At 50.0% G+C, this 21,042-nt stretch overlaps 2 protein-coding genes across 2 annotated transcripts in view; one reads left to right on the forward strand and one right to left on the reverse strand.

Annotated features, from left to right (window-relative positions):
- LOC116598303 (keratin-associated protein 10-12-like) overlaps positions 1–11,356 on the reverse strand; it is a 39,744-nt gene extending 28,388 nt beyond the window's left edge. Inside the window, exon 1 of the mRNA XM_032356927.1 lies at positions 10,656–11,356. Within this exon, the coding sequence (XP_032212818.1) occupies positions 10,656–11,356 (701 nt within the window). The remainder of the gene's footprint in view (positions 1–10,655) is intronic.
- A 4,389-nt stretch (positions 11,357–15,745) lies between these two features.
- On the forward strand, positions 15,746–16,825 carry LOC116598337 (keratin-associated protein 10-7-like). The gene is made up of 2 exons (XM_032357013.1): positions 15,746–16,331; positions 16,605–16,825. Exons 1-2 carry the CDS (start codon positions 15,746–15,748, stop codon positions 16,823–16,825), a joined length of 807 nt encoding a protein of 268 aa, XP_032212904.1.
- Positions 16,826–21,042: the final 4,217 nt, after the last annotated feature.

Here is a 21,042-nt window from a genome sequence, read left to right on the forward strand (position 1 = left end):
ACTGGCTCTACACAATCTTTTCTAGAAAATAGAAGAGAAGGAGATACCTGACAACTTTTGTCAAAACTGAAGTCATTACAATAAGAGACTACAGATCGATAGCCTCATAAAAATAGACATATAGGTCCTGAATAACATATTACAAACCAAATTCAACAACATGTAAAAAGGAAAATACATCACAACCAAGTGGGGTTTATCTGGGACTTCAGGACTGGTTGAACATTTTTTAAAATTTTTATTTATTTATTTTTTGACAGAGAGAAACAGCAAGAGCAGAAACAAAAGCAGGGGAGCAACAGGCAGAAGGAGACACAGGCCTCCTGCCGAGCAGGGAGCCTGATGTGGGGCTCGATTCCAGGACCCTGGTATCATGATCTGAGCTGAAGGTAGACGCTTAATGACTGAGCCACCCAGGCGCCCCTGGGTGACTATTTTAAAAATCAATTAATGTAAGTACATGGAAACTCTCTGTACTGGCTTTGTGATTTCCTGTACATCTCTAATTATTTCAAAATAAAAGGCTTTAAGAAATCAATTAATGTAATTCACCATATTAACAGACTAAAAAAGAAAATTGTATAATCATCTCAATAAATGCATAAGAGCATTCCATGAAATCCAACGTCCATTTATGATATAATCTCTCAGTAACAAGAGGCAGCTTTTTATCCTGAGAAAGCTAATCTAGACAAAACCTCAGCTACCACCATCCAGCAAGCCCAAAGACTGAATGTCTCCCCCTGAGTTCAGGCACATGTTAGCACGCGCACAAGCATTTCCTGGCTCTGCCCACTGAAGAAGTGACACCCCAGCAGCCTGAGCACACCTAGCTCCAGATCGTGGTTTCTAAATACCATCACCCACTAAAAGGAGCAGGGCCCCCTGGAGAGGTGGTTGATCCCAGGAATGGGGCGGGGAGATTCCCAGGGGAGCTGGGAGGTTGGGGAGTTGCAAGCATGCTGCCAGTACAGGAGCCACGCGGAGGAGGTCCCAAGGCTCAAAGCCAGAACACAGTGAATAAGAAAATAATGAGGATACTGGATTATTACTCAAATAATAAAGCAAATATCCTTTAGTTTAATGAAATAAAATAAGCCAGAACAGGTAAATACAAGGAGGAAAAGGGGCATCTCCTTGTAGACGAATTTCAGTTAATGAGTGGAGGTGGAGTAGGGGACTAGAAACTCAGCATCAGAGTGCCACAGTGAGTATGGAGTCAACATAACATACTAAAGATAAAAAATAAAAAATAAAAAAAGAACATCACAGTGACCTTGCTGGGGGCATGGCCCCCAGAGGGACACTAAAACCATTAGACAGACATGACAGCAGAAACAGGATACTTGCAAAGTCTCGTAGAATCTCCCCCCGCTGCAAATATTTATTAATTACAAAGGGGACAAATAGCCATATCCCCAGTGACTAGACACAGCAACAACATGTGCCCCTGCTTCACTGGGCAGGTTACTTCTGTGGGATTCATCCCCAAGCACAATAACCTCACTCTAATTGTAAGGAAACCTCGGACAACCCCAAATTTCTACAACGCACGTGACCAAGGCTCTTCAAAAGTGTCAAGATACAAAGGATAAGGAAAAACCAAGAAACTGTCTCAGACTAGAGAAGAGTAAGGAAACCTTACAATGCGCATGGGGACCTGGACCAGAGAGGGGACATTTATGGGCAATGGGTCTGTCCTTCAGTGAACAGTAATGTGCCAGTGTTGATTTCTAAGATTTGTCACTGATCTATGGATATGTAAGATGTTCCTAGAGGAAGCTGGGTGAGGGCGTGTGTAGCCACTGTGCTCTTTTTACAATTATTCTGTAAATGACACGAAAGCACAAAGTGTCCCATGAGCTCAGCCATGCCAGGACAAGCAGATGTGCAGGCGTGGCTGGTCTGTCATGCCACGTGCCACCTGTGCCCCATCTTTCACCAGCTGTGGACTGTAGTCCCCAAGAAAGGAGGCCTGCTCCACCTCTTCTTCCATCCCAGACCCTGGCCTTAAGTCTGCTTCAGAGCAGGTGCTTGCTAAGAGTCCAATTGTGTCCCAACCCCGGTACCTGCAGAAGTGACCTTGCCTAAAAGATGGTCATCACAGATGATCGATACAACGAGGTCACTGGGGGAGAGGTGTCCCAACCCAGTGCGACCGGCATCCTTGTAAGATGAGAAAACAGGAACGCAGGCGGGCACACGGGGAGGATGGGTGAAGGCACAGGTGGGGAGACGCTTGTACAAACTAAAGAACCCCAAGATAGCCAGAAAACTCCCAAAGCTAAGAGAACATGGAACAGATTCTCCATCTTGGCCCCAGGACGAAACAACCCTGCCAGTCCTTGATCTCAGACATCCAGCCTCCAAATGACGGATCTCTGCTGTTGAAGCCCCGTCCGCGGTTAGCCACAGGACACTCGCCGCGCAGCATACAAATCATGACTCATCACCGTTACACAGAAACCAAGTAAGCCTCCAAGCACAGAGGCACTTGATGGTGCTCGGCCAGCAGAGCAGTCCACCACAGTGCTCGCCCAGACCTGGGCCTGGGACCCAGCCCCCAACACCCGGGTATGCCACCTGGGCCCCCAACGACCCCACTAAAACAGCAAGAAACCTGCATGCCACCCCCCAAGCTTGCCTTCTAGGACTGAAAACAGTTAGAGATCCCAGATCAGCTTCCGGAGTGTCGTGAGCTAAGCAGGGACTCCAGGAAGTGGAACCGCTGTGGCTGGTTCCGCAGGACCTGGCTCTCGGCACCAAGGCGGGGAGCTCCTGGGGGCACTAATGCCGGATAGCACAAGCCAGAAGGGTATGAAGAGAAAGTCAGGGCACCCGGCACACACTCACTTTCACACACTCGCTCACACATTCACACTCACACTCACAGCCTCCTCCAGCCCCCCTGCCCCTACCATGGCCACGTCTACCCTGTCCCTCTGCTCTAGCAACCAGAGCTACGGCAGCCATGTTTGCCTGCCCGGCTCCTCCTGGAGGCAGGTGGACGACTGCCCAGGGAGCTGCTGCGAACCCCCTGCTCATCCCCCACCTGCTGTGCGCCCACCTGCTGTGCCCCCACCTGCTGTGAGCCCACCTGCTGTGAGCCCACCTATCGCGTCCCCACCTGCTGTGCCCCAGCTGCTGCACCTAGTTTCCTGGCTGATCCTCATCACACCCCTGCGAGCGGCGGGTCCAGCCCCTGCCAGCCAGCCTGCACCAGCTCCTGCCAGCCCTCCTGCTGCAGCTCCTCCCCGTGCCAGGAAGACTGCTGTGTGTCTGTCTGCTGCACCCCTGTTTGCTGCACCCCTGTCTGCTGCCAGACCTCCCCCTGCTCAGGCTCTTCATGCTGCCAGCAGTCTAGCTGCCAGCCCTCCTGCTGCAGCTCCTCTCCCTGTCAGCCTGTCTGCTGCACCCCTGTCTGCTGCACCCCTGTTTGCTGCAAGCCCGTCTGCTCTGGGCCTTCTCCCTGCTCAGCCCCTCCTGCCACCAGCTCAGCCTCTGTTCCCTGTCCTGCTGCGGACCCTCCTCCTGCGAGTCCCTACTCTGCCGCCCCATGTGCCCAGCCTGCCCCAGGCCCACCTTAGCCCAGAAGTCCTGCTGCGGATGAGATACATCCCCCACGCAGCCAGCTGAGCTCAGGTACTACCCAGTGACTGGGGTCCTGTCAGCCACCCCTCCTCAATCCGTTCTTGACCCTTCTTAAGGGGCTGCCCCACTGAGGACAGGGGCAGGTCCCACCTGGAAGCTGATCACTGTGTCCCGAATTGCTCCAGCACGTGGACCATTCCTTGTGTCCTTGTGTCTGCTGGCCCAGCCTCCTGTTGAGCCGCAGACATAGACAAACCAAACATCCACACTCAGTGCTGTGGCCCTAGAAAGGTCTCCTAGAGCATCCCCATGGCAGTGGCCTCCCCTCCATATCTCTCACTCTGCATGAGGGTCAGCCCAGCCTCCATCCACCTGTCTCTGTGTCCTCAGCTCAGTGACCCATCAGCTGTCTCTGGATGCACTTAAGGAAACTGACCGATAAACATTCAAGACCAACCAGAGCCCTGGCTGCATGTGTCATTACTCCCAGCCCAACCACATGTCCACTTCCGCCCTCTGTACACAACACTGCTGTCCTGCAGGACCCTGGCTTCCTGTGACTCCCTGGGGTCCCAGATGGACAGCAGAGGGTGGGGATAGGTATTGCAGCCCTTTGGCCCTTGGGGCCATCCTGGGCTCATCCTTCACCCTCCTGTACTTTTCCTTGACTTGCCGCTGTCACTCCTCACAATGCCCATTCAATCGGGATTAGGATCTGCGAGATCCATGTTTTCCCAGAGCATGTCTAAATGCCCTCCTAACTTCAAAATTGGCAATTTTCATCTCTGTATTGCCTAAAATCTTCTCCCATGCCCCACTGATATCCCTGGCATGGAGTCAGGAGCACGTGCTGAGGGGTGTTATCTGTTACACGTACAGATCCCAGAAGTCACATATTAATGGTCGTCCTAAACCTGCCTGAGAATAAAGCCTTCTCTCGATCTGCCATAACAAAACGTAAAGACAAGCACAGAAACATCACAGTTATCAAGCCAATCCACAAGTGGTAAGTGCCAGACAGAGCAAGGCTCGTCACTCCTTAAAGGAAGGAAAGAACATACAGCATTCAACAGTATTACACTATTATTTTATTGAAACTCAGCATCCAATAAACTGGTGGACACATTTTTTAAAGATTTTATTAATTTTGGGACTGGAGGAGATTATGCTAAGTGAAATAAGTCAAGCAGAGAAAGTCAATGATCATATGGTTTCACTTATTTGTGGAACATAAGGAATATTGTGGAGGACATGGGGAGATGGAGAGGAGAAGGGAGTTGGGGGAAATCAGAGGGGGAGACGACCACGAGAGACTGTGGACTCTGAGGAACAAACTGAGGGTTTTCGAGGGGAGGGGGTGGGGGATGGGTTCGCACAGTATTAGGTATTAAGGAGGTCATAGATTGCATGGGGCACCGGATGTTATATGCAAACAATGAATCTTGGAGCACTACATCAATAACTAATGATGTACTGTGTGGTGACTAACATAACATGATTAAAAAAAGATTCTATTTATTTATTTTAAAGATTTTATTTATTTGACAGAGAGAGATCACAAGTAGGCAGAGAGGCAGGCAGAGAGAGAGAGAGAGAGGAGGAAGCAGGCTCCCTGCTAAGCAGAGAGCCCGATGTGGGACTCGATCCCAGGACCCTGAGATCATGACCTGAGCCGAAGGCAGCGGCCTAACCCACTGAGCCACCCAGGCACCCCAAGATTTTATTTATTTATTTGAGAACACCCATGCACACAAGTGGGGGCAGGGCAGGGGGAAGGGAGAGGGAGAGAGAATCTCAAGCAGACTCTGCAGTAAATGTGGAGCCCAACACAGGGCTCCATCCTACGACCCTGACATCATGACCTGAGCCAAAAGCAAGAGTTGGGACGCCCAACTGACTGAGCCACCCAGGTGCCCCAAAATCACATTAAGAGGAAAAATCTAACTCATAATCCAGAGGCAAAACAGATTATACAAACAAACTCAGAAACGACAATTGCTGGAATTAGCAGACAAGGCAGTTAAAACAATGATGATAAATGTATTCATGGATTTCAAGGGAAACATGAACACAAAGGAGGAGAAATGTAAGACACAAAAGAGAACTAAATGGAACTCCAAGAGCCAAGAAACTTAACAATAAAAAAATTGAAGGATGTGGCATCGGGAGGGAGACAAACCATAAGAGACTTTTAATCTCACAAAAGAACCTGACGGTTGCTGAGGGGAAGGGGATCTAGGGATAGGGTGGTTGGGTTATGGACATTGGGGAGGGTATGTGCTATAGTGAGTGCAGTGAAGTGTGTAAACCTGGTGATTCACATACCTGTACCCCTGGGGCAATTAATACATTATATGTTAATAAAAATAATTTTAAAAAATTAAAGGATGAATTTAAAAGTAGAATAAAGACTGCAACTGATCAGTGACCTGGGAGACACAATCACAGAAGTTACCCAAACTGAAAGTCAGTAAGAAAAAAAACTAAATTAACAGAGTGTCAGGGATCTGAGGAACAATATTAAATGGTCTAACATATATATAATCGGGGTCCCTGGGGAGAAAAATATTTAAAGGGTGGGAGAGACAGAAAAATATTTAAAGAGATAATGGCCAAATGTTTTCCAAATTGGATGAAATTGAGAAGTACATAGAAAACTTGAGAAACACTATACACTAACCTGAGCTTACTGATATGTATACAATATTCCATCCAACAACAGTGAAGTCGAATTCACATTTTTTTCAAGTGTACATGGAACATTCACCAAAATAAATCATATCCTGGGTCATAAAACCAGCCTTAATATATTTAATAGGATTGACATCATACTGAGAATGTTGTTTGACCACAACAAAATCTGAAATCACGAACAGAAAGATATCTGGAAAATCAAAAACTATTTGGATATTAAATAACACTCTTCAAAATAATCCATGAGTCAAAGAAGGAATCACAATGGAAAATTGGAAATATTAATAAATTAAAAATAAACTTTATAGAATGCAACTAACACAGTATATAGGGGGAAATCTATAGCTTAAATAATCCCTAATAATAAAGAAGGAATCCATCAATGATCTGAGGTTCCACCTTCAGAAGCTACAGAAAGAAGCACAAGTTGAGTCCAAAATAGGTAGAAGGAAGGAAATCATGAGAGGTGTAGAAGTCTACCCAACAGAAAAGAGGCAAATGAGAAATTTAATAAAACCAAGTCTAATTTTTCAGAAGATCACCAAAATTAATAAATGTCTACATTAACTAGTCAAGAAAAAGAAATGAAAAGGAAATAAATAGACAACATCAAGAATAATGAAAGGGCTATTGCCCCAGATTCTACAGACATTAAAAGAACAATAAAAGAAGGCAACTCTTGATGCTGACACATTCAACAACTTAGGTGAAACGGACAAGTAACTGGAAAGATATATTCATATAAAAACTCATACAAGAAGAAATAGAAAACCAAAATAGCCCTCTATCAATCGAAGTAACAGAATTATCGTTAAAATCCTTCCCAAAGAGAAAATCCCATGCCCAATCCTAATATGTAAAAATGCTAAACGCCCAACTTTTCTATCAACATGGACGGACTGGAGGAGATGATGCTGAGTGAAATAAGTCAAGCAGAGAGAGTCAATGATCATATGGTTTCACTTACTCGTGGAGCACAACAAATAGCATGGAGGACTTAGGGAGATGGAGAAGAGAAGTGATCTGGGGAGAAACTGGAGGGGGAGGTGAACCATGCGAGACCGTGGACTCTGAGAAACAAACTGAGGGTTTTGGAGGGGCGGGGGGTGGGGGTTGGGGGAGCCTGGTGGTGGGTATTACAGAGGGCACGCATTGCATGGAGCACTGGGTGTGGTGCATAAACAATGAATTCTCAAGCACGGAAAAGAAATATAAATAAATAAATAAAATATAAAAAAAAATCCTAAGTGCAGTTAGCAAGGTCACAGGATACAAGGTCAACACACAAAAACTGATTAAATTTCTACGTAGTAGCAATGAGCACTTGGAAATGAAATAAACATACCATTAACTAAAACATTGAAAATAAAATAATAGAGAAGTTTAATATATGTACAAGGTCTATGTATTAAAAGTGATAAAGTATTGAAAAAAGTCATCCAAAATGATTAGGAACAGATTTATAATTATGAATTGAAAGACTCAATATTGTTAAGATGTTAATTCTTCCCAAATTCACCTGCAAGTTTAATGCAATTCCAGTAAAAATCCCAGCAAATTCTTCTTTAGAAAATGATGAGCTGATTCTAAAATCGATACAGAAATATAAAGGATCTAGAAGAGCCAACGAATTTTGAAGAAGAAAAGTGGGGGCGTCACCTGGGTGGCTCAGTCGGTTAAACATCTGCCTTCGGCTCAGGTCATGATCCCCGGGTCCTGGGATCGAGTCCTACATGGGGCTCCCTGCTCAGCGGGAGTCTGCTTCTCCCTCTCCCACTCCCCCTGCTTGTGTTCCCTCTCTCTCTCTCTCTCTCTCTCTCTGTCAAATAAATAAATAAAATCTTTAAAAAAAGAAACAGAAACAGAAAAATGCAATCGGATGACTAGCTGCTTGATTTCAAGACTTCACACAAAGCCATGTTGGTGGAGATGGTGTATTATTGGTACAAGAACTGAAGACAGGACACAGCAGGGTCCAGAAATAGACCCACACATATATAGTCAATAGATTTTTTGGCGAGGGTCATTCAGTGGAAAAAGGATAATCCTCTTACTAAATGATTCTGGAACAACCAATAGCAGATTCAAAAATTAACTAGGAAGGGATCCTAGAACTTAACATAAAAGTTAAAGCCATAGAATATTTAGAGGAACGCATAGGACAAAAACAGTGTGACCCTGGGTTTAGGCAGATTTCTTAGCACCACTGAAGAAAAGGAATTCATTGAATTTAATCAAAATTAGAGATATAAGCTACTGAAAAAATGCTGTCAAGAAACTGAGAAGTCTGGGCACAGGTGGGGAAATTTGCTGTGTACACATACGATAAGTGACCGGCCCTGGAATGCGTGAAGAACACTTACGGTGAACAGGAAGACAGGCGATTCGACTGCGGGGCAGCGGGCAGAGGACCTGAGCAGACAAACGGGGATCCGGCACCGGAAGCCGACCCACCCGGCACAGCAGCCGGCAGGAAGGCCAGCATCACCACGCACACTGCACTTGCACGTGACCCAGCAAGCCCACCCCTGTGTCTGTGCAAGAGCAAGGGCAGCGCATGGAGTACGGGGGCTCCCGGCAGCTTCCTTCATAACCACTAAGACCTGGAGACACCCCAGATGGACGTCAACAGGTGAGTGGACGGCTGTGATCTCCCATGCGATAAAACACCACTCGGCAATTAAGAAGGAATTCACGATGAATATATGCCACAGAAGAGGCAAGAGGACAAAGCCGGTCACAAAGCGCGCCTGTTGCACGCTGTCTTCCCTGGGACGCTCCAGAAAAGGTCAGCCTCGGCAGCACCGTGGGGCCCTGCTGCCAGGCGGCAGGCATGGAGGCTGGGAATGCAGGGAAACCTCTGGCAGGAGGGAAGCCGAGAGCTCCTGACTCCAGCGGAGGCAGCAAGACGCAGACCCTCCTCAATACTCATCAAACGGTACAGTGAGACAAGGCGCGTCTGACTATATGTACACTGGACCCAGAAAGCTGATTTTAAACTAAGGAGTTAGTTAAAACACTGCTAGGGTTGGGGAAGGGTTTGGGCAAGGAGCTTGTGGCAGGTGGGGAGTGTGGCTTGGGCAGGAGGGAGCTGGGGTTGCAGGGAAGGTGACGGAGAGCCAGGGGAGAGCATGGGTTCCCTTTGTGGGTTCTGGCTATGGACACAGCCATGGGGAGAGTGGGGCTCCCGGCCAGGGAAGGGAGGGCTCGGGAGGGGCGGGCGGGGCCACTGGGCCACTGCTTGCAATAGTTCTGGAACCCTGGGGGGTGTGATCTTGCTGTATGTCCCTGCCCTTGTCCACCAGTGTGCTCACACGACATCTCTGTCATCCTGACATCTGAGCAGCTGTTCACAGCAATTCAAGGCCTGACGGTTTCTCAGTTCACAGGGAAGGCCCCGCACCAGGTCTTCATGTCCCTCCCAGGCGCAGTCCAGACCTATCAGGTGATGGCCTTCAGCGTCCCGCCCAGGACGGGATCCTGGGGGTCCTGTCATTGACCCCTAATAAAATAAAATAAAATTTTTGTTTCAAACCTAGTTGTTTTCTTTGGGACCTTGGAGCAGTGCCTCCCCCATGCCACCACCGTTCTGCTAAATGGGTGCAGCCTGTAGGAGGACCCCAGGGGGACCCCGGGCCCAAAGGGGCTGTGCTGCTGCAGCCCCCAGGCCTGCTCGTCTGGGGCCAGTTTGCCCAGCTGGGGCAGTGGGTGGAAATGGGCCAGGGGCTGAGAATCCCCAGACCACGGCCCATGTGCAGGTGGCCAGCCTTGGGAAGCCCTGGGCATGCAGGGGCCAGGAGCCCTGACCTTCCTGGGCCAGGGTGTGCCTCCCACCCCGGGGCCCTGCCCTGCGGGATTTCTCAGTCCCCCATTCCTAGAAATGTTCCCGGATGGAGGAGACCAATGTCTGGTCAGACCCCTGCACCCCCACCCCCATGAGGGTCGGAAGAAAGGAAGCAGATGCGCTGGTGAGTGAGTTTATTGGGTGTCTGAGCAGGCGCCGAGAGGTCAGCAGTTGAGGCCGCGGGACCCGAGCCGAGAAACTGGGAGGGAAGGGCGGGGGACCCGGAAGTGCTGGAGGCCCCTCCTGGGAGCAGGAGCCCTGGGGGGCAGCGGGGTCAGCGTTCTGGGGAGCTATTAGGTCAAGGTCAGGTCAGCAGAGTGGACGCATGGTAGACGCTGTCCTGGGTGTGGGCAGCCACCTAACAGGTCAGGACCGGACTGAGGGGGCGGGGAGGACCACGGTCACTGGGTGGGTCCTGAGCCCAGCTGGCCCCGGGGAAGACGGGCCCCGTCAGCAGCAGGACTTCTGGGCAGAGGCAGGCACGCAGCAGGCCTGGCGGGAACCCACAGGGCGGCAGAGCAGGGACACACAGGAGGCTCGGCGGCAGCAGCTGGGCTGGCAGGAGGAGGAAAGGGCACAGCAGGAGGAGGCGGGCACGCAGCAGGCGGGCTTGCACACGGGGCGGCAGAGCAGGGACACGCAGGAGGACGGTCCGCAGCAGGACGAGGAGCAGGGGCTGGGCTGGCAGCAGGAGGAGGGCCCGGAGCAGACCGGGGTGCAGCAGACGGGCTTGCAGCAGACAGGGGTGCAGCAGACGGGCTTGCAGCAGACAGGGGTGCAGCAGACGGGCTTACAGCAGACAGGGGTGCAGCAGACAGGGGTGCAACAGACAGGGGTGCAACAGACGGGCTTGCAGCAGACAGGGGTGCAGCAGACGGGCTTGCAGCAGACAGACACACAGCAGTCTTCCTGGCAGGGGGAGGAGCTGCAGCAGGAGGGCTGGCAGGAGCTGGTGCAGGCTGGTTGGCAGGGGCTGGATCCACAGCTTGCAGGGGTGCAGATGAGGGTCAGGCAAGAAGGGGCACAGCAGCTGTTGTCACAGCAGGAGGGGGCACAGCAGGAGGGGGCACAGCAGGCGGAGGCACAGCAGGGGGGCTCGCAGCAGCTCTCTGGGCAGTCGTCCACCTGCCAGGAGGAGTCGGGGCAGGTGTCACAGGAGCCGGGCAGGCAGACGCGGCTGCCGTAGCTCCGGTCGCTGGAGCAGACGGACAGGGTGGATGCGGCCATGGTGGGCGGTGGGGCTGGAGGAGGCTGCGAGTGTGAGTGTGAGTGTGTGAGTGTGTGTGTGTGGTGCTTGAGGCTGACAGCTTTTATACCCTCCTGGCTATTGTCTCCCAGGCCCCCAGCAGGCTCTAGTTCCGGCTCCCAGGCCATGTTGGTGTTTGTTTGCCAGGATATTGTCTGGCTCATAAAACTCCTGGAGCAGCTGACTCCAGAGTGTCTCATTGTGTCCTGGGGAGCAGGAGTCCCAGCCCTGGTTATCAGAGCAGGGGATGGCGGGTATCGGGCGAGTGTCCCTCGGCCCTGAGTACCAGCACCCCAGCCTCCTCTCGGGAAACAGCTCCATTCCCCCCCATATCCCTGTGCCGTCTCTCAGTCTCATTGTCCCTTATTCTTTCTCTGCACACACATGTGCACACACAGAGTGCATTCTCATTACACAGTCACTAGGTTCTAGAAAGTCACCAAAAACACTGAATTAGCAAATCTGGAAACACGGGACCATCGCTCCCAGGTGAATATGGGGTTGGGTACCTGCAAGCTCTGGTCAGATTTTCAGCAACCCTCAATACATGGTGGGTTAGATGTGTGTTTTTGTTTAAAGCGACTTATTTAATAAATACTTGGGATACATTTTATTTAACAGTGGACTCCCTGCCAAGAGCACCTTCAGTCACACCTGAGCAAGGCTTATCAGATGCAGATTTTCTCCATAAGGCACGTGAGCCCTCTTGTGCTCAGAACTCTAGACCTCCAGCGCTACGCCTGGCACCACTTTCACCAGCGAAATCACAGCATAAAGCACAAAAAGCGACATGAAGTGCGAGGACAGGCTTAGTCTGGGGGCCGCCATGGGAGGCAGAGCCTCATTCCGCCTCAGCTGGGAACACGGGTCCCCTTCTTCAATTTGGAGCAGTCTGCACCTGTCCGCGAATGACCAGGCACACACTGTGAGTATTGATTTGGGGTTACAAAGAAAGTTTAGTGAGTAGGTGAATCACAGATAAAGAATCCATGAATAATGAAGATTGCTTTGTCATCTTTCTCTGTACACGTACTCATAGGTGTATGATGTACATTTGTAAAATACACATTGTATCATAATCTACCCACTCTGGTTTTTTGTAACTTAATGTAACAATGGAGCTCCTTTCCCATGAATACATAAAGATCTCTCTTTCTTGGTTAGGGCTTCACAGAATCTCACATTGTCCTCTGTATTTGTCTATATGTTTCCCATCTTTGTGCTTCCAAACTTCCTATGCCCTTATATTTAAGATCTAGTTCTTAGAGTTAGTATGCAGGTTTTCCATTTTTGTCAGACTCTTTATTTTATTTATTTGTAAATTGAAATATTTTATGTGATACTTGACATTTAATTTCAGTATTGATAGTTGGGTTTATATCTGCAGTCAGGTTGTATGTTTTCTGTTTGTCTAAAATGTTTTATGTTCCTTTTACAAACTATTTCCTGGCTGCTCTGGGGCATTTTTATTATTTATCTTCCTTGTCCCATTCATTAGTTGTTGTCTGTGGTTTCGTAACTGTCTCAGAGGTCAGCCCAGAGGCTACAGCATGCCTTCCTAAGATGGCCAAGTCTGATGGGCACGGGCCCATCCGGAGCACGGGCCACTTCCAGAGCAACCCTGAGACCCCAGCACACCTCGGCTCCTCCCCCTGCTTGTGCTGCACCGTTCAGGAACGGTGTAAATATAATATATAGTATAACATTGCAAAGGGACCTGCGGGCCAGTTTCCACTCTACTTGTCCTGTTACCTATCCATTCAGGTTCTCCATTTTCCCGCACTTCTGCCCTCTGGCCCTACCTGAAAGCTTCCTGTGGCGGCGACTTCAAAGTGCATCTTCTGGTGAGGACTCCACTCCGCGTTTGCTGGTCTGGTGATGTTTTGTGCACCTTCACCTCTGATCGGCATTCTTGGGGAGCTCTGTTCCAGTTCTGCAGTCATTTCACTGGTCCCTTAAAGATGCCATCCCATTGTTCCGTTCCCACTGTCCGCCCCCCACACTGCTAGGACAGCCACCGAACAGTTCATAAATGTCAGCCCTGTGTTCTCTTCAGTCAAAAATTTCTCCTTGTTTCTTCGTCTATGTTTCAGTTTTACAATAAAGGCCTCCCTCCTTACACCTATTTCCCGGAGCACGTTCAACACAATTCTCTCGAAAGTCTGTCTGATTAACTCCAACACTGTCATCTCAGGCTTGTTTCTATCATCTGTTTGTCTCTTGACATGACTGTAATTCTTGATTGAATATTTGACATTGTGAAAAAGTCTCGCAGCTCTGGATGAGTTTCTCTCCTTCCGAGGAGTTTCACTCTGGCTGGCGGCCTGGGTGGAGCAGAGGACTCATACCGATGTGAGCGTTCTCCCCTCCTGGGGCCAAGCTGTCCTGGGGTCTCACCTGAGACTGGATCCTCCTTGGCCAGTCATCAGGGTTATGAGTCTCCCTGGCAATGAGGCTGCCAAATCTCTGCTTGGGTTTTAAGGGCTTTCTGCTGGCTTTCTTAGCACCTTTCCTGTATAGCATAAAAATTTGGCAAATGCCTTGAGATTCAGCCTGTAGCTCTGGAATTCCTCTTGGGGACTGCCATCTCCCTGGGTTCTTGACCCCTTAGGTCCATGTTGCCTCTGCAGTTGCAGACTCCCGTGGAGTTCTTTCCACCCTTCCTGAGGTTTCCCGAAGCTCTGCCAGCCTCTCTACATGCCAGTCACTTACTTTCACACCCCACAGCAGGATTCATCAGCTGCACTTCAGGAAAAGCCGTTCCGAGATGCCAGCCCACCTCTCTGACATCACTCCTCTCCATGCGTTGGCCCTCAACACTCAGTCTCATCAGCAGCCTTCAAAAGCTCTGCACAGACGTTTTTGTATCTCATCCAGGTTTGGGGGCCATCCTCAGCCGGCATACATATATCTAACAGAGGCCGCCACATCATAGACAACAAATATCACCCTCTCCCCACCCCTGCCAAGCACTTCTAGCTTACAGATTTGTTCCTGTATCTTCAGAAGGGCCAGAAGCTGAACCAGGCTCAGATCTACACCAGGCTTATAACTCAAGACATACAGAAAGACAACTCGGCCACAGTTTATTTGAATTCCTAGAACCCCTTTCTTCCCCAGCATGGACATTCTCGTAGGTGAGAGGCCTGGGGTGAGAACCTCTTCTGGAAACAGAATGGCCAGGAAGGGTGAGAATCAGAGGCCACCGAAGCAGCAGGGGCAGCATACACTGCCTGCACGCCCCCAGGGCCCTCCCGCTGGGGTGTGACGCCACTCCCCCGGGCCCCGTGCTGCTGAACCCCTTCTTCACAATCATCACGGGGCACCAAGCACCCACCTCCCCTGGCTGACAGGCCTCCACAGAGTGGAGACCCATGCGTTCTCCAGCTCGACACTTCCCAGCATGTGGGGCCCAGCTCCGTAGTGAGGACATCATGCTTGGAAGGTGGAAGGACCAGGGAGGATGGAAATCTACTTAGCAGAGGGAGCCAGAACCAGCTGGTGGCCACCAAGATATTCTTCGCAGAAGGAAGGAAGGGGTTTGGATGACCTTCAGGTTTCTGGCTGGGGTGACCCCAGGAATTTTTCAGTTAACAGTCAAGAAAGTCAACAGGAGACACAAAAAACCATTGCTTTTCCAATGAAGGCTTTGTGGGAGCTGCACTTCCTGCAGGCGGGAAATAGGGCACTCCCGCTTGTACTCCAGTTGTGCAGGGGTTGGGTGTAAGAAGGCCATGAACATGGCTCGGTGAGTGGTCAGGCAGAAGCGGCCCACATGGCCACCCAAGGACATGGAAAGTGTGGCCACCTGACTGCCTCACCATCCCCTGCTTGCCACCTGCACGTGCCCTCAGGGGAACTCCCCACACCAGAGAGAGGTCCAGGGAGTCACAACCAGAACATGTCTGGCTCCATACTCTCTCTGACCGGCAGCCGTGCCACACTGACAAGCAGGGGCCCCCAGTGTGCACAAGACCCACCCATGTGTCCACAAAAGGGCAGTTAGGATTGGAATTGATGGATTCTTATGCAGCCAACCTGGCCCCATGACATGCTATTTACAGACTCACTTTTCTAGCTCAATGCATGCTCTAGACCGCGGGTAGCTTAGGATGAGTCAACAGACCCCAAAACACACTAGGAGCTTTATAGCTAAGCAAACACCTCGTAGAACCAAACACGCAGCTGTCGCTAATGAGAGTCCCTGGGGCTCCAAACAGCAACAAGGAAGGGAGGCCAGCAGGGTTGCTGCTGGGACAAACACACCCAGGAGGGTATAAAAGCCGACAGACAGCTCAGTACCTCACACACACTCACACATTCACACTCACACTACACTCACACGCTCCTCCAGCCCCACCACCCCCACCATGGCCGCATCCACCCTGTCCGTCTGCTCCAGTGACCTGAGCTACGGCAGCCGCGTCTGCCTGCCGGGCTCCTGTGACACCTGCTCCGACTCCTGGCAGGTGGACGACTGCCCAGAGAGCTGCTGTGAGCCCCCCTGCTGTGCCCCCACCTGCTGTGCCCCCTCCTGCTGTGTCCCCACCTGCTGTGAGCCCTCCTGCTGTGCTCCCACCTGCTGTGTCCCCACATGCTGTGAGCCCTCCTGCTGTGACCCCAGCTGCTGTGCCCCCTCCTGCCTGACCTTCATCTGCACCCCTGCAAGCTGCGGGTCCAGCCCCTGCCAGTCAGCCTGCACCAGCTCCTGCCAGCCCTCCTGCTGCAGCTCCTCCCCCTGCCAGGAAGACTGCTGTGTGTCTGTCTGCTGCAAGCCCGTCTGCTGCACCCCTGTCTGCTGCAAGCCCGTCTGTTGTACCCCTGTCTGCTGCACCCCTGTCTGCTGCAAGCCCGTCTGTTGCACCCCTGTCTGCTGCACCCCTGTCTGCTGTGAGGCCTCCCCCTGCTCAGGCTCTTCATGCTGCCAGCAGTCTAGCTGCCAGCCCTCCTGCTGCAGCTCCTCCCCCTGCCAGGAAGACTGCTGCCAGCCTGTCTGCTGCACCCCTGTCTGCTGCAAGCCCGTCTGCTGCACCCCTGTCTGCTGCAAGCCCGTCTGCTGCACCCCTGTCTGCTGCAAACCTGTCTGCTGCACCCCTGTCTGCTGCAAGCCCGTCTGCTGCACCCCTGTCTGCTGCAAGCCCGTCTGCTGCACCCCGGTCTGCTGTAAGCCCGTCTGCTGCACCCCTGTCTGCTCCGGGCCCTCCTCCTGCTGCCAGCCCAGCCCCTGCTCCTCGTCCTGCTGCGGACCGTCCTCCTGCGTGTCCCTGCTCTGCCGCCCCGTGTGCAGGCCCGCCTGCTGCGTGCCCGCCTCCTCCTGCTGTGCCCCCACCTCCTCTTGCCAGCCCAGCTGCTGCCGCCGCCGGGCCTCCTGCGTGTCCCTGCTCTGCCGCCCTGTGGGCTCCCGCCAGGCCTGCTGCGTGCCCGCCTCAGCCCAGAAGTCCTGCTGCTGAGTGATCTTCTATGGCCACTCCAAACCTGAGGAGTTCCTGTGCACAGCCTGGATTCTTCACTGAGCACCAAGACAGCTGTCCAGCCCCCTTCGCTGGGCTCCATGGTGGACACTGGTCACCTGTTCCCCACTCTGCATTTGTCCCGCTGACTTTCCTCAAGTAGCAACTTTTCCCAAGTCAATATGCCCTGCCTCCTCCACCTGGGTTGGCAGTGACCCCAGCACGGCCAGCTGGGCTCCCCCAAGCCTTTGAACCCCATGTGCTGTGAAAGCAGAGGAGATCTAATACCATCTCCAGAGCTGTGTCTCAGCATTGCTACTGGACCTGTATGTCCCTGGCTCCTGCACTGATTCCTGAGCTGGCTTCTGCATCACCCCTCATTCTGTGAGATGTTGATCTCCAATAAATTCCTGTTTTGATCATCTTCATCAGAATTCATGTCTGTGGTTTCCAAGAAAGACCTCCATCTGACACTCCCCACCCCGGCGTAAGGGTGGTCCGTGCTTGTCGTCCCAGCCGCCAGGATCCGGCCCTTCAGCAGAGTCTAGGAGGTGCCTCTGGCGACATGTATGTCCAGGGCATGGACCCTCTTTCAAGGACATACAGGCTGAATAGTCTGGTGGCAGTGCCTGGGGAAGAGCCACCTTCAGGTGACTTCCCTGAACCCAGACTGTCTCCAGCCCCTGCACTTCAGAAGGATGTACTCCACAGGCCCATGTAGTTAAGAGCCAGCACTGCAGGCCTGGCACAGCTGTCTTTAGGCATGCTGACAACATGGGCCCTTGGGTGGTGTCTGGGAATGTGGATTTGGGGAGGGTTTCCACCCATGTGAAAGGGACTCAGTGGCCATAAACTGTACAAATACTATGGCTTGTGCTGAACACCCACTCTTCCTGGGGGTCTGGAATTCTGGTACAAGCCAGGCAGAGGTTGCCCACATGACATGGCCCCAATAAAAACTCTGGGTGCTGACCTCTGACAAGCTCCCGGGGCGGGGGGGCGGCGATACCTCATGCATGTTGTCACTGCTCCTGCCTGGGGAGTTGGGCAAGTCCTGTATGACCCCACTGGGCAGGGCTCCAGAAATGTGTGCCCATAGCCCCTGGCTTCTCTCCATGCACCTTTGCCCTGGGCTGATTTTGCTCTGTGTGCTAAGTCCTGGGATGTCCCCCAGAAAATCTCCAAATCCTGGGGACCCCACACCCAACACCCTGGTAGAAGTGTTCGAGTCTGATGACGGCTTGCATGGCCAGGACGGTAGAAAAAAGGTCTGCTCTGTGCCGCAGGTGAGAGTTTCCAAGCAAGTCAGTAACATCCGGAAAAGCTGACCCTGTGCACACCCTCACCCCGGGGCAGCTCTCCTGGAGAAGACCTCATGTGTGTGTACATGAGACATGTGGATTATCTCACCATGGAGTTTGGAGGGTCTAAGTGTTAAACACCATAAAACGCCCTGCAGTAGGAGAATGAACAACCAGACAACAGCGCAAGAAGAAGGCAGCCAACTGGGTGTCTGTATGCGGAAACAAACTTTGCCTTCTTCCTCACATCATGCACAAAATTAATGGAGGGAAGGCAAGAATACTAGAACTTAATGCAGAAGGTAAAATAGTGGAGGTCCAAAAGGATAGGCAAGAGAGTATCTTCACAATGTGTGGTGGGCAGAGACATCAAAAACACTAAACATAAAAAGGAAGAGTCGGGGCACCTGGGTGCCTCACTTGGTTCAGTGTCCAACTCTTGGTTTCAACTTAGGTTGTGATTTCAGGGATCATGGGATTGAGCCCTGCGTTGGGCTCCTTGCTCAGTGGAAAGTCTGCCTAAAGGTTCTATCCCTCTACCCCTCTTCCCACTCACGTATTCTCTCTCTCTCTCTCTCTCTCTCTAATAAATAAATAAATAAATAAATCTTAAAAAAAGAAAGAAAAAGAGTCATTATACCAGACTTCATTAAAATTAGGAACTTCTGGGGAGTCTGGGTGGCTCAGTGGGTTAAAGCCTCTGCCTTCGGCTCAGGTCATGATCCCGGGGTCCTGGGATCGAGCCCCACATTGGGCTCCCTGCTCAGCAGTGAGCCTGCTTTCTCCTCTCTCTCTGCCTACTTCTCTGCCTACTTGTGATCTTTGTCAAATAAATAAATTAAATTAAATTTTTTAAAAATTAGGAACTTCTATGCATCAATGGACACCATGAAAACCACACATCCACTAGGACATCTCAAGTTAGAAAGTCTAACTACCCTGAGTGTCAGTGAGGATGTGGAAGAACTGAGAAATATACATTTTCTGGAGGGAATGAAAATGGGTATGGTCACTTTGGAACCAGTGTGGCAGTCTCTCAATCATCACCAATCATGTGGCCCAGACTTTCCACTCTTAGTTGTTTACCTAAGAGAAGTGGCAACACAAGTCCACACAAAGAATTGTTCATGAATATTCATACCAGCTATACATCAACAGCTCAGCAGAGGAACAAATTGCATTATATCCACACAATGGAATATCACTCAGCACAAAAAGAAGGCAACCTTATACATATTTGCATATCTCAATACACTCAGGGAAGAACACAGTCCCTAAGAGTTCATACTATGTAATTTAATATATGTGAAACTGTAGAAAACACAAATTCAACCTACACAGAAAGGAGTTCTGTAGTTTCCTGGAGCCAGGGTCCAATGCAGTGGGATTAAGAACACATAGGAAATTTTCAGGATGATGAGGTTCTGTAACTTGCTTGTGACAGTGGTCACTCTGGTGTATATCTTTCCAAAACTAAGCAAATAGAAATGTTAGATGTACCTGTTATGGTACGTGAATCATACCTCAATAAAGTCGACTTTTTAAAAAGGACACCATCAAGAGGAGGAGCAAAACACATCCTTGACTTGGAAGAGTTGTGTGTAATGCTCATACCCAGTGGAGTGCTGGAAGACATTGTACCAGTTCTTCCCCGTTCTGTGTTCAGAACATCAATGAGAGCTGCAGTGTATATATGCCATGGGAACTGGAACAAGCAACACATCAGGGATTTTTTTGTTTTGTTTTATAGAGAGCTAGTTATTAACCATTTATCACACACCACTGTATATATACAACAATTAAATCACATTTGAGATATATAATAAATTTTTATAAGCCAATGAGAAATACAAATAATCCTACTTTTAAAAAATCAAGCAAATGACTTGAACATGCACCTCAGAAGAAAAGGTATCCAAATGCTTAATGAGCAGCTTTAGTAATCAGGGAATGCAAATTAATGCAATGATGAGGTATTACTACACCCTTTCCAAAATGGGTAAAATTTTAGAAGACCGACAAAACGTCATCTTATAAAGGATATAGGGTAACTATAAGTCATAAGATTGGCCAGTGGGAATGTAAATGTCTTTAGAAAGCCACTGGACAGAATATAAGCTAAACTGTACACGTGCCTATCAACCCAAAAATTCCACTTGTGGATGCACACTGAAAAAAGATTGGCAAATATGTCCACCAAAAACAAATTCCATAAGAATTTTTATAGCAGCATCATGAATAGCAGCCAAAATCCGGAAATAATCTAAATCTTTATTATTGGGGAAGATAATGAAGCAATATGTATAGCAAGGCTTAATGAAGCAACTTGTAACACAGAAAAAAAAAAAAAAGAACAAACTACTGAATCTGAAGCCACGTGTGTGCTTATCACAGACATTCTGTTGAACAAAGGGAGCCATAAACTAAGAAGTAGATAGAAGAGGCAAAACCCAATCCACAGGGAAAGAAGGTGGAATAGAGAATTCTTGTGGGTGGGGGGTTAACTGAGAAACAGCACAAGGGAACATTTGAAATTCTGGAAGCATTCTATGTCTTCAACAAAATATTCTAGGGGATAACTCTTCCAATCCAGAAGATTATACCCAGCTAAATTATCAACCAAGAATAAGGACAAAATAATGCCATTTTTAGATAGGCTTTGCTCAAAATATATCTCCCGTGCACCAATTTTCAGAAAGCTACCAGAAGGTATGCTCCACCCAAATAGAGGCATAAACTCAGAAAGGAAAGGACACCACATTCAGGAAAATAAGAGGCCCATCATATGAGAGAGATGGAGAAAAATCCAAAGGCAGTGGTGAGGAGCTCCTTGGATGACACCTGTGCCCTGCACAACCAAGGGAGTAGACAGCAAACATCAGCCCACAAACAGAGGGAGCTCCTGGAGAGACGTTT

Source organism: Mustela erminea, chromosome 1, assembly GCF_009829155.1.
Source record: "Mustela erminea isolate mMusErm1 chromosome 1, mMusErm1.Pri, whole genome shotgun sequence".
Classification (NCBI taxonomy): Eukaryota; Metazoa; Chordata; class Mammalia; order Carnivora; family Mustelidae; genus Mustela; species Mustela erminea.